Source organism: Engystomops pustulosus, chromosome 11 (genome assembly GCF_040894005.1).
Source record: "Engystomops pustulosus chromosome 11, aEngPut4.maternal, whole genome shotgun sequence".
NCBI classification, from domain to species: domain Eukaryota; kingdom Metazoa; phylum Chordata; class Amphibia; order Anura; family Leptodactylidae; genus Engystomops; species Engystomops pustulosus.
In genome coordinates, this window is record NC_092421.1 from 7,508,366 (window position 1) to 7,521,340 (window position 12,975).

The 12,975-nt window shown below is 48.0% G+C and overlaps 2 protein-coding genes across 8 annotated transcripts; one reads left to right on the top strand and one right to left on the bottom strand.

Moving 5' to 3' along the window:
- Positions 1 to 790: 790 nt before the first annotated feature.
- Positions 791 to 4,572, bottom strand: LOC140105825 (uncharacterized). Of its 4 annotated transcripts, XR_011850647.1 has the most exons (4): positions 4,021 to 4,569; positions 3,821 to 3,900; positions 3,670 to 3,737; positions 791 to 1,653 (listed from the first exon to the last, which is right to left on the bottom strand). XR_011850647.1 is itself a non-coding variant. In XM_072129924.1 (2 exons), the coding sequence occupies exons 1-2, from the start codon at positions 3,582 to 3,584 to the stop codon at positions 795 to 797; spliced, it is 906 nt and encodes a 301-aa protein (XP_071986025.1). In that variant the 5' UTR covers positions 3,585 to 3,641; the 3' UTR covers positions 791 to 794. The 4 variants fall into 4 exon arrangements, 1 of the variants encoding a protein (XP_071986025.1); XR_011850646.1 differs by having other exon boundaries at positions 3,821 to 4,555; XR_011850648.1 differs by lacking the exons at positions 3,670 to 3,737; positions 3,821 to 3,900 and having other exon boundaries at positions 4,021 to 4,572.
- CENPQ (centromere protein Q) lies at positions 3,912 to 11,361 on the top strand. Of its 4 annotated transcripts, none has more exons than XM_072129925.1 (9): positions 3,912 to 4,152; positions 6,764 to 6,844; positions 6,971 to 7,025; positions 7,101 to 7,188; positions 8,400 to 8,471; positions 8,718 to 8,847; positions 9,424 to 9,537; positions 9,733 to 9,801; positions 11,125 to 11,361. In XM_072129925.1, exons 1-9 carry the CDS (start codon positions 4,048 to 4,050, stop codon positions 11,251 to 11,253), a joined length of 843 nt encoding a protein of 280 aa, XP_071986026.1. In that variant the 5' UTR covers positions 3,912 to 4,047; the 3' UTR covers positions 11,254 to 11,361. The 4 variants fall into 4 exon arrangements, with proteins under 4 accessions (XP_071986026.1, XP_071986028.1, XP_071986027.1 ...); XM_072129927.1 differs by lacking the exon at positions 3,912 to 4,152 and adding an exon at positions 4,153 to 4,178; XM_072129926.1 differs by lacking the exon at positions 3,912 to 4,152 and adding an exon at positions 4,185 to 4,406.
- Positions 11,362 to 12,975: the final 1,614 nt, after the last annotated feature.

Below are 12,975 nucleotides of genomic sequence, written 5' to 3' on the forward strand. Positions count from 1 at the left end.
TGTATGTGACTAATCCGTGTGCGCCAATCGTGACAAGTACCACTCTTATTTAAAATGACACCATAACAGAGTTTACAAGTAAAACACGCCAGTGATGATCCCTATAGACTCTAAAAATGACTCTTTGGATGTAAAAAAACAGCGAGATTTGGGATAGACGAAGGAAGGATAGAAAGGAAATTTAATTTACCCTGATGGGACTGTGTCCCTGGTGGCCGTGTTCCTTTGAAGGAAACCTACCATGTGATTAGATGCATTATGAAGCAAACATACCTGGAGAATGCTGTAGCTACACTGATGCAGGATCATATCTTGGTTAATCCCTGAGCTGAGTGGTTTTGCTGATAAAACAGATATAACATTATGATAATGAAGCTCTGTCACTTCTATGGCTACTTGAGGGCTTCTCCTAGCACGTGAGTTATTCTCTGCAGGAGAAGATGATGTAATCCCTGGGTTGTTCTTGGAGGCAGAATAATCAATTGCTGCACCATCCCCCAGCTGCTGTGTATGAGTGATCCAGCTCAGGTTGATTAGTCATGCTTAACTAACCTCCATTTGTAATTTCAAGCTTGTGTAATCTGTCAGCCAGCATGTCCCAGCTTTCCCAAGGTCCTGAAGGTTATAATTGTTTTATCAGCAAAACCACTGAGCACAGGGATTAACCAAGATATGATCCTGCATCAGTGTAGCTACAGCATTCTCAAGGTATGTTTGCTTCATAATGCATCAAATCACATGGTAGGTTTCCTTTAAGTAGATATTTATTAACCTAAACTTGAGCCAGAGGTTTCTTATGAACACCGGCCTTTTTTACTGAAAGGATCAACCCAAAGGAGGACATCAAAGTCTCTTAAAGAGATCCGAAGCGGATAGTGGTTACGCTTGACCTCAAAGGGCAGGTCATCCGAATTGCACTGTATCCCTACAGTATTGTGCTTCTTCCTGCGGTTGGCTTGAACTTGTTTATTGGATGTCCCCCAAAGAAGTTCAGTATTTGTAGACTGATGAGTCTGACCCAGAGCGTGTCCTGTCATGGTTCCTATTGTGCGTGTTCCCTTTGGGTGACACAGCTTCCTTCTCTCTTCTGGGACAGATAGTCCTCCAGTACTTATCCAGGAATGACTATAGTTGGGATGAATTTCCACTTGACCTCCTGCTCTATACATGTACAGATCCGGGACGTACATGTCACTGCTGGCGAGAGGTGGCATGAGGTCATGTGATGACAACGCATCTATGGATATAGGACGCCAAGGAGCAGAGGAGGGATGATACTCAATCCCAGAAACACTTCCATAATTTGTAAAGCGGGGATCTACTTTCCTTCTTTTTGCTGGAAATTTAGCATTTTTGTATCCCTCAACAGGAATGTCAGGAAATATTGTCGGAATGGCTCCCTTTTTTAAAACAGTCAGGAACCCTCTGGTCTCATAGCTATCGGCAGTGAAGTGTCTGGAGCAGAGGCGATACGCCCCTTTTGTACCGGCCAGAATTTTTCTACTAAATTCTTCAATGTCACCGAAATCTTGCTTGGTCTGAAGGAGCCAGCGCTGAATGCTTTCCAGGTCCTTGGGAAAAGCATGGATGATAATATCGGGATCTTTCTTTTTCCAGGAATATGAGCATCCTTTAACAATGCAGGACGGCATCCTAGCAAGGAAAAGAGCAGATCAATGTAATGGAAATGGAAAGAAGCCGCTTGTTTATTAACTTAATATCGACCATTGCCAAAAAGCTTCTGCGGTTTTACCACAGTGATAATATGAAGGGTCTGGGAAGATGAGTGAAAGCTGCCGTCCTTCATCACACGTGGTACTGGCAGCACCATCTCTCTAGGGAGTAGAAGCAGATGGTCCTCTCCTCCATCCCTGAGGGCGCGTTCACACGTTGAGCTTTGGTTGCGTTTTCATTGTGTTTTAAAACGCATTACAACAGCTGAGGAGAGGCGATGTGCCTAATTACATTACTATTTACATGTGTTAACACTATGTTAATGCATGCGTTAACAAAACGCATGTGTTAACGCATGCATTTTGTAAGCGCATACATTAACAGTAATGTAATTAGGCAAATCACCTAATCTCAGCTGTTGTAATGCGTTTTAAAACGCAACCAAAGCGCAACGTGTGAAGGCGCCCTGAAGCCTTACTCCTCACCAATGGCTGCCGGCATGTAACATGCAGAACTTATGATTCATATTGGTAAATTACCTAATATCCTGCCCTCCCACACTTACGCAAAACATCAGGTAAAGTGGCCAACCCCTTTAACTGCAGATCCTTAGCCCGGTCACTAGACAGCAGCTGGAGTTCTGTGGAGTGTTAAACTGATATATCTGATCAATGCAACAGAAATATCAGAAACCTTTCACCATGCGAGGTAGAAATCATGGGGCCTGCATAGTTGGGTCACTACTATATCTGGTATTTTATTATCTTATCAACAAACTGTGACCTACAATACCCGCACCCCTGACCAGGCGCGCCCGCACGCACACCCCTGACCAGGCGCGCCCGCACGCACACCCCTAACCAGGCGCGCCCGCACGCACACCCCTGACCAGGCGCGCCCGCACGCACACCCCTGACCAGGCGCGCCCGCGCGCACACCCCTGACCAGGCGAGCCCGCGCGCACACCCCTGACCAGGCGCGCCCGCGCGCACACCCCTGACCAGGCGAGCCCGCGCGCACACCCCTGACCAGGCGCGCCCGCGCGCACACCCCTGACCAGGCGAGCCCGCGCGCACACCCCTGACCAGGCGCGCCCACACGCACACCCCTGACCAGGCGAGCCCGCGCGCACACCCCTGACCAGGCGAGCCCGCACGCACACCGCTGACCAGGCGCGCCCACACGCACACCCCTGACCAGGCGAGCCCGCGCGCACACCCCTGACCAGGCGCGCCCGCGCGCACACCCCTGACCAGGCGCGCCCACACGCACACCCCTGACCAGGCGAGCCCACACACACACCCCTGACCAGGCGCGCCCACACGCACACCCCTGACCAGGCGCGCCCACACGCACACCCCTGACCAGGCGCGCCCACACGCACACCCCTGACCAGGCGCGCCCGCACGCATACCCTTGACTTGGTGCGATTACACCCCTGGCCTGGTGAACGCCCGCAGATGTACCCCTGGCCTGGCGCATGCCTGCACGCACCCCCCTGACCTTGTGTGATTACACCCCTGGCCGTACGCCCGCCTGCGCTCCCCTGACCTGGAGAACGGCCATACATGAACCCCTGACCTGGCATGATTACACCCCTGACCAGGCGCGCCCGCCTGAACACCCAAGATATGGCACAATTACACCCCTGACCAGGCGTGCCCGCACACACTTCACTTGGTGTGATTACACCCCTTGCCGGACCTGGCGCGCCCCAGGCTAGTGGGACATGTATTCTTGCAGACTCCAACCTACATGGGCTCATACATTGGACCTAACGGTCAGTGAGATCTGAGGGCCTCATCCTAGGTGTTTAGGCCCTGTAAGGATTTTTGGTCTTGTTCACACAACACATTCATTAACCTGGTCAGATATTTTATGACAGCAAGAAAAATGTTATGTGCTTCCATATATATTGGGACCCCCCAATGATTAGTGCTGACGGATCAGATGTCCACCACCGCTGTCCCCTTCATGCTGAATACCTGTTCATACCTCACTATGACATGTAGTGACACAGCCAGCACAGCCAATCAGGTGCAGGCTCTTCTGGCTGAATGATCCTATGAAAAATAAAAGCTGTGAGCTGATTGGCTTATCCCACACGATAGAAAACGTCCGAGAATGAAAATCACAATCTATCTACCTGGCAAGACAACCAATCAGCTGCAGGCTCTCAAGCTGGAGTGGTCCCGGGCAGGATATAAGCAGCGGGCTGATTTGTCGCTAACATTAGGGAAATACCAATTATATAGAGGGTGGTGGGCGATATTCTATGTAATCTCCCCCCCGCACACAGTGCTGCCGATGATGGCTACCAATAGGCAGACGCCGCTCACACTTTACCTGCCGCTCCCTGCACACTAGGAACCAATGACACGGAGCACCTGTAGCCTCCCGGAAGACGCGGAGTGTGCACAACCCGGAAGTCACTTCAAATATAAGAGCGCGGGACCGCTGTGCGCTGCCAGAGCTGAGGTGAGCGGCTGCAGGACATTATGGAAGTAACGTATAGCGCGTCTCTTACTGACATGCTGTAACCTGCGGGCCTGGGCCCTGGTATAGAGCTTCTTCTCACCGGAGCTGCGCGGTGCTAGACTGCTCCGAGGTCTCATTCAGAGAAAGATATTTGGGAACTGGAGCTCAAACATCGATAGCGAGAACTTAGAAGCTATTCAGATCCTACATGAGGATCCCAGGCGCTTATTCACACTCCACCAATGCGACCTGAGGTGATATACAGCATTAACGCCATGGAAAAATAAAGCCCAAGATGCATCATGCGAACACAGCCCAAGGGTGTACGGAGATGGCTCATGCTTCATATACTGCGTACAGGCCCCGGCCGGTGCTCTGCGTCCACCACTTCTTCATGTGACCACCTCTGTGATGGTGTGATATACCCCGCCCATATCAATCATCATTGGTTGTCATATATGACCTCATTCACAGGACGCAGTCCCGCCCACTTAGAGATCCTGTCACCCATAAAAAGTAAGCAGCTCCTAGCGTACCCCATTTTTAGCTGTGATAAACTGCTAGCTTTATCGGAAACCTCCAATAATAGTGGTCAGGTGTATTCATGAGGGGGCGGAACTAGTAGGTGGTGACTGCTGCATCAAGCCCTACAGTCACTGCTGGCTTATGGAATGGGAGGGGTGGCCTAGGACCGTCCCCTCATGAATACGCCATACCGCTTTGAGCACGGTCCGGTGTTCCTGTTATACGGCGCTGCAGTATCTGCTCGTGTTACCGGAGGGGTCCCATAAAGCTAGCAGTTTATCACAGCTAAAAATGGGGTAGTGCTAGGAGCTTCTTACCTCAGTATGAGTGACAGGTGCTCTCTAAAACATGATTATTAACAAATACATGTATTGTATAGGGTTTGTGCACACGTACAATACAAAACAGGTAAATCTCTTTGCTGCAACTCTGTACAAGACTTTTCTCTCTACAGTGGCAGCGCGGCCGGCCATGTGAATAAGCCCCGTGCCGCTGTTAGTGGAACAGCGGCAGTGCGGCCCCATCGCGGCTTCTCCTATTGGTCCTAGGTGACAGGGGGTGTGCTGGGGGTGTGTCGGCCGCCCCCCTTATGAATAACACCGACTGCAGCTCCCCAGATATGAGGATCCGACCTCATATTTTGTAAGAGGTCGGATCTGTTTAAAACACCTTTCCGATCATAGATTTAAAAAAAATTTGCTGGGCAGAAAGGGGGTAAGGAGAGAGTTATGTGGGGCACATTTGAGGGGGGGGGGGCTTTTTTGGGGTGACAGGTCCTCTTTAAGTATCTTTTAAACGTCACAGTTCTCTTGACAATGTTTAGCACTTTACCTCCTTGTTTTGTCGTGAATCTCTCTGTACACCCCTTAAAAAAACGTACATCATTATCTGCCGCCCCAATAAATGATGTAGAAGGGACTTAAATATTACTAGTACTTACCATAGGGTACTGAGGAGGGGGGAGGACAAGGGGCCACCACTGGGCTCCTTGAAAAGGGGGGAAGGAAAGGACTGGTAGAGAAATATTCGTGATGCCAGTTGGGATAATATTTGCTGACTTGGGCCCTGGGAGATGGGTGCTCTGGGTCAGCGTGATGTTATAAACCCTTCCCGACTAGGGCGGCTCCCAGAGAGATGGATGGAGGAGGAGGTGTAAAACATTTGCCCTGTGGTAATGGTGGCGCCAAATAAACAACTCGCACACTTGCATTTGAATTTGAACTGTAGGGATGCGGCCGCCGTGGTGAGCTATTCTCCTCAATATGCACAACCTCTGCTTGCTGTGCTGATTCACGCTGCTTCTGCTGCTTCAGACTCCTCTGAACACTCTGGCTCACACCTCAGTCTGCTGACTGGCTAACTGACTGCCTCTTAACTCCTCCCTTCTTTTTCCCATAATCCTCTGCTGCCCCTTTATTAAACCTATAACTATTAAAGGTGTATGCACAGTACATTGCCACTGCTGTAGGACCTGACATTTTACACAAAGTGGAGGGTGCTACAGTAGCATGTACTAATACATCATATTTTAAGTGGGCGGGACTATGTCCTATAAATGAGGTAATATATGACAACCAATGATGTTTGACGTGGGCGGGGTAGATCACACCATCACGAAGGTGAACATGTGAAGAAGCGCTATATGCGTGTAGCGGCCGCTGCTGTTACACAGAGCCCTGCTGCGTCACTTGCTTACCCTGTCATAAGCTGGAATAAAGTATAAAGCATATGAAGCTGCTGGATGGTGAGGGCCATTGTTTTCTTCTTTTGCACAAAATTCTGTATACAGGTTTCCCCAGAGGAACAATGGAAAAGTTACACTGCCCTCACACGTAGCGCCCCCTCCTGGCCGGCCACCTTGCACTCCTTATCTCACCATAAGCCACTCTGCAGCAGGAGGGACAGGACTTCTAGTTCTAGTTTGCCATGTGGGTGGAGTTACACATGCTTTAGTGGTTGAACATAACAGAAGGGGGTCACTGCCTGACGCTGATGCAGATTTCGAGACCAATTACAGGGGGGGGGGGGGGGGGGCGGTGGTCACTGGTGTTGGCAGCTCTTGTAATGATGTCTTTGTATGTTTCAGGCAGGAGCAGAGATGGCTCCCAGACGTCCGGACCCCAGAGTTACATTTGAGAGAAGTGCGACGGTGAGCAGCACTACCAGTGTAAGTGCCCCCTCTGGATATATAAATAAGTAGTAGGCTTCTGTATGGTGTCCTCTGCTGACCCCAGCCCCGGGGAGGCATCTATCTACATGTGAAACTCAGTAACTCTGGGTTATCTGTCAACAGGTTCGGAAACGCAAGAAGCCAAGTTCTGGAGATCAGACATCGGGGAAAAGACCACGTAAGTGGCCAATGTCCTCTTCATGATTTCTGGTTGTGTGTAATCACTGGTGATGCACGTGTTCTCTGTGTACAGGTCGTCAGTCTCCTGAGGAAAAAGACGGATGCCCCCTGCAGGCGGAGGTCATACAGCACATTGAGCGTTGTATTAACACTGCACTCTGGTAAGGTTTGTTCTATGACCTTAGCATCTTCCCACACATCGCTCCCACTATTACACGTCTCATATGATGGGTAGCCTTACTGTCCCAATTATAATGTTATTCGTTATCCAGAGTTGGCTTGCAGATTGGTGGGGTTTTACCCTTGGGACCACTAATGGTCATTATTATAGATGAGCCGTCATGTGAGGTCACACAGGTGCAGTGAACGTGGATGTAACTAGCCGTGCACCTGTGTGATATCACATGACCAGGGATATAACGAGCAGTGCACCTGTGTGAGATCACATGATCAAGGATATAACGACCCGTGCACCTATGTGACATCACATGACCAGGGATATAACGAGCCGCGCACCTGTGTGACATCACATGACCAGGGATATAAGGAGCTGTGCACCTATGTGACATCACATGACCAGGGATATAAGGAGCTGTGCACCTATGTGACATCACATGACCAGGGATATAAGGAGCTGTGCACCTGTGTGACATCACATGACCAGGGATAGAACGAGCTGTGCACCCGTGTGACATCACATGACCAGGGATATAACGAGCCGTGCCCCTGTGTGACATCACATGACCAGGGATATAACGAGCCGTGCACCCGTGTGACATCACATGAACAGGGATATAAGGAGCTGTGCACCTGTGTGACATCACATGAACAGGGATATAATGAGCCGTGCACCCGTGTGACATCACATGACCAGGGATATAACGAGCCGTGCACCTATGTGACATCACATGAACAGGGATATAAGGAGCTGTGCACCTGTGTGACATCACATGAACAGGGATATAATGAGCCGTGCACCCGTGTGACATCACATGACCAGGGATATAACGAGCCGTGCACCTATGTGACATCACATGACCAGGGATATAAGGAGCTGTGCACCTGTGTGACATCACATGAACAGGGATATAATGAGCCGTGCACCCGTGTGACATCACATGGCCGGGATATAACGAGCCGTGCACCTATGTGACATCACATGACCAGGGACAGGTTTTTTTTTTTTTTTTATACACGGGAAGAAAACAGTGATGCTTCCCATAGAATGACAGCAAGCAGAGATCTAGAAAACTGAGGAATTGATAGTATAACTTTTCATTACACAAACAATATCAATTATTTGGTGAAAGTAGACAATCCCTTTAAGCTTTACCATCTTTTTTTAAATTTTTTTTATTGTTTTGTGTCCTAGGTCAGTGCTGAGCAGGAAAAAAGGCAAAGCCTTTGAACCTGTAGAAAACCATCTCTCTTATCTGCAGCGAAGGTAAACCCCATGGTGTAGCCTGTTTATTTATTTTTTTCTTGCTGGTAATGTCGGCTATTGGGAGGCCAAAAAAAACCCAGAAAGTGACAGCACTGCCAACTTCCGATATAGAAAGCCCTCGGAGTTTGTTAATCCAGTTCAAGGATCCAGCAGTAACTAATCACAAGTAGAAAAACTGCAGCACAGGTTTGCAGTGTGAACAAGGAGGAGTCTTCTAATTAATAGTGGACTGTTTGATTGGTTTAGGCTTCTACAAGTCTGTAAAGACTTGAGAGTCCCTGCTTCTAAACTTGGCAATCTGAAAAACCTGGCCCGGGATGTGCAGGAAGAGCAGCGCAAGGTGGAGGTGCTTGAAGACACTGTGGAGGCACTAAATGTAAGTGTTGCCTTAATAACACGTAAGGTTGCAACACCTTGCCTTACCTCTGCATATGTATCTTCTCAAAGTGTACTAGGGGGCATGCCCTCACACTGCTGTGCTCTGTGCTGCCAGTCTTGGGTATTGTCCCTGGAGATATGTGTAATCAGAACTTTGTGTATGTTAGTAGCAGCAGGACTGTGATAAATGGATTTTTATTCCATGAATGTAGCTGAATGTAGCAAAGTGCACTAGGGGGTGGGTCCTCACACTGCTGTGCTCTTTACTTGCCCCCTCCACTACAATTTAGGTGGGCTTCTGGATGCATGCAATTTCTCAGCAGTGGGAGCGGGAGGTTGGGGTTATTTTGCGGTTTAATAGACACAGCACCGCATTGTGAGAAGTAAGAATCCTGGAATATAGATATCACAGTCCTGCTGCTACTAAAAACATCCAGAAGTCTGATTACACATCTCTCCAACTCAATATTTCTGTTATCCATATCCCAGTCGGTACTCTCTTCATTCATTGCATTTGTCAGCTTGAAGAACTAGTTGAAAGCTTCTGTTGTGTAACATTTTCTTTCTTTCTTAGCGTGAAATAGAAGAGGCCGTGGAAACTGCAGACCAGATAACGGAGTCTATAATGAATTTAGAAGGAAAGCTGAAGACCCTGAAGCAGCAAGCGACGGACAGTTCTCAGTTTTCGGTGGGTCATAGTCCCCAAACCAAGGTGAAATACAGTATCATCCCGTGCTACAGAATTGTAACTGTCCTGAGAAAGCTATGGATACAAACCATAGATTAACCCCTCACTACAACGTGACATGTATATCCTCGCCATACAAAAGCAATTCAGATTTTGTGGACGGCGTCACCATTGCCTTGTTTTTTTGACTTGCAGGATCCAATGTCATCAAATAAAGACACCCTGCATCTCCCACCCAGCACCTTTGAGGCTCCGATCATGCAGGTAGGTGCAGAGGAGCTACACATGTCCTTGTTCCATTGACTTGGGGAGACTTGGGTCATTGTTATGAAATCTCTTATGAACAGTTCCCTCTTCACTACCCTTTTATTTTTCCATGTACAGAGCTGTGGGAGGGCTCGTTTTCTGCAACAAATTGCACTTTGTAGCTAGTGACAGTATTTAATATTCCATGACAGATACTGGGACGTGCGGAAAAAAATTCTGAACGTAGTGAAATTGTTGAAGAAAACGCATTTGCGACCTTTTTTTTTTTTTTTCTTTTTCTTCAGACCCCTCGAGTACTTTATCCCTAGGTTGTCTGATCCTACCATACTACAGTTTATGGGGATTTTACACATCTATTACAATGTGCATTGTAACAGATCTTCAGAAACAATGTAAGGTCTGGGGCTGTCATGACTACAGATCGTCGCTCGAATTAACGTCATGGGGAGCGACTATCTTGGCCAATGCTAGCAGATGAAGTAGCACCAATCGTGGGTGTTACAGGTGGGTGCTTGCTGCGATATGCTGCAAACAAAGTGTATGGAGAGGGCTCAACCTGTGAGACCTCGCCATACACCTGCAGGCCGCTTTCCCACGTGTCGTTTTCGTTGCGTTTTTAAACTCATCCAAAACGCAAATGGTGTGTATTATAGCAGCCCGTCTTTAACCCCTGATATTAGAGCTAGAGATGGATTTTTTTCCCACAATGTGTGCATGGGGTAGTCCTAAATCCATTTCATTACAATATGACCGTGTATGGCTTCATGCACACAAACATGAGGTAGCTGTTTATTTTTGTGGCTAACCTATGGCCCTATTACCTTCTATTGTCTTATGCAATCATTGCACCGTAACAGAGTCTACTATCGGCACCATATAAGATGGGGCAGGTCCTATTCATTGCCCATATTTGGTGAACACAGTAAATATATGGACACTTAAATCCTGGAACCTCCTCTCATACTGCACTCTGCCGCCCTGAGGCTAAAAGCTCAACTCTTCTCCTGATCAATTTGTTACTTGCCCTTCCATGACATTATTAATCCGTTTGTTACAGCGCCTCAGATTGATACATCACACAAATGATCCTCCCTCCAATCCACAACAGTGGAATAAATGTAATGACAATATTCTGGTTTTTAATATTTTCTAAAATCTGGGGGGAGAAAATCAAAAATGACCACAGTAATCAACAGGGAATAAATTGGTTTATATTATTGACACATTCTTTTTCTGATAAACCATTCACCTTTGATATTGAACTTGTATTGCATAAAAATGTTTAGCTGCACATGGAATAAGCTGCTCTTCTTCTTCCAGGACCAGGCAAAAAAGCTAGAAAACCCTTCCCTAATCCTGAAGGAAGTTTGCCGGGTGCGGTCCGATCCCATCTATAAAAACATGCTGGGCCTTCTCGAGACGTCTTATGCGGAGATCTCCAACCTGTGAGCGCTGCTTCTGCCTGCAGTCCACGTATGGAATCCACCTTCTCTCTGCGCCACTGTATGAACATTGTATGTTTTTGTATACTGTTATTAAAGGAATCTCTGTACAGCAGCCCTGACTGTACCCTTTACCTGGCCGAACCAGAAACTAGCATAGTGCATTGTATGGGATAGGAGAGAAGAGGTGAGTAATGCTGTGGTCAGATCCCCTGCCTATTACCTACAGCAGATTCCCAGACCTCTAACCCACAAATTTACGCCTGAGTAATATACACTCACCGGCCACTTTATTAGGTGCACCTGTCCAACTGCTCGTTAACACTTAATCTCTAATCAGCCAATCACATGGCGGCAACTCAGTGCATTTAGGCATGTAGACATGGTCAAGACAATCTCCTGCAGTTCTCCCGAGCATCAGTATGGGGAAGAAAGGTGATTTGAGGCCTTTGAACGTGGCATGGTTGTTGGTGCCAGAAGGGCTGGTCTGAGTATTTCAGAAACTGCTGATCTACTGGGATTCTCACGCACAACCATCTCTAGGGTTTACAGAGAATGGTCCGAAAAAGAAAAAACATCCAGTGAGCGGCAGTTCTGTGGGCGGAAATGCCTTGTTGATGCCAGAGGTCAGAGGAGAATGGGCAGACTGGTTCGAGCTGATAGAAAGGCAACAGTAACTCAAATCGCCACCCGTTACAACCAAGGTAGGCAGAAGAGCATCTCTGAGCGCACAGTACGTCCAACTTTGAGGCAGATGGGCTACAGCAGCAGAAGACCACACCGGGTGCCACTCCTTTCAGCTAAGAACAGGAAACTGAGGCTACAATTTGCACAAGCTCATCGAAATTGGACAGTAGAAGATTGGAAAAACGTTGCCTGGTCTGATGAGTCTCGATTTCTGCTGCGACATTCGGATGGTAGGGTCAGAATTTGGCGTCAACAACATGAAAGCATGGATCCATCCTGCCTTGTATCAGCGGGTCAGGCTGGTGGTGGTGGTGTCATGGTGTGGGGAATATATTCTTGGCACTCTTTGGGCCCCTTGGTACAACGCCACAGCCTACCTGAGTATTGTTGCTGACCATGTCCATCCCTTTATGAGCACAATGTACCCTGTAACATCTGATGGCTACTTTCAGCAGGATAATGCGCCATGTCATAAAGCTGGAATCATCTCACACTGGTTTCTTGAACATGACAATGAGGTCACTGGACACAAATGGCTCCACAGTCACCAGATCTCAATCCAATAGAGCATCTTTGGGATGTGGTGGAACGGGAGATTCGCATCATGGATGTGCAGCCGACAAACCTGCGGCAACTGTGTGATGCCATCATGTCACTATGGAGCAAAATCTCTGAGGAGCTTCCAGCACCTTGTTGTATCTATGCCACGAAGAATTGAGGCAGTTCTGAAGGCAAAAGGGGTCCAACCCGTTACTAGCATGGTGGACCTAATAAAGTGGCCGGTGAGTGTATATATGGCGTATATACTTTGGCCGTATATACGTCCCCCATATGGCTGTGTGAATATAGCTTTAGGCTGAGTTCACATGACTTTTCGGTATACACCAGGAAAGCTCCCGATGTGTGTGCTGAGCGTACCCAATTATATACTTGTTGTATACGACGTATCTGGTAAAAAAAAAAGAGAAAAGACTGGCTGGTCGATGTAGCAAGCTGAGTCTTTCTACCCTCCAGATATGTTGCTCGGCAGGTAGTGGCGCAG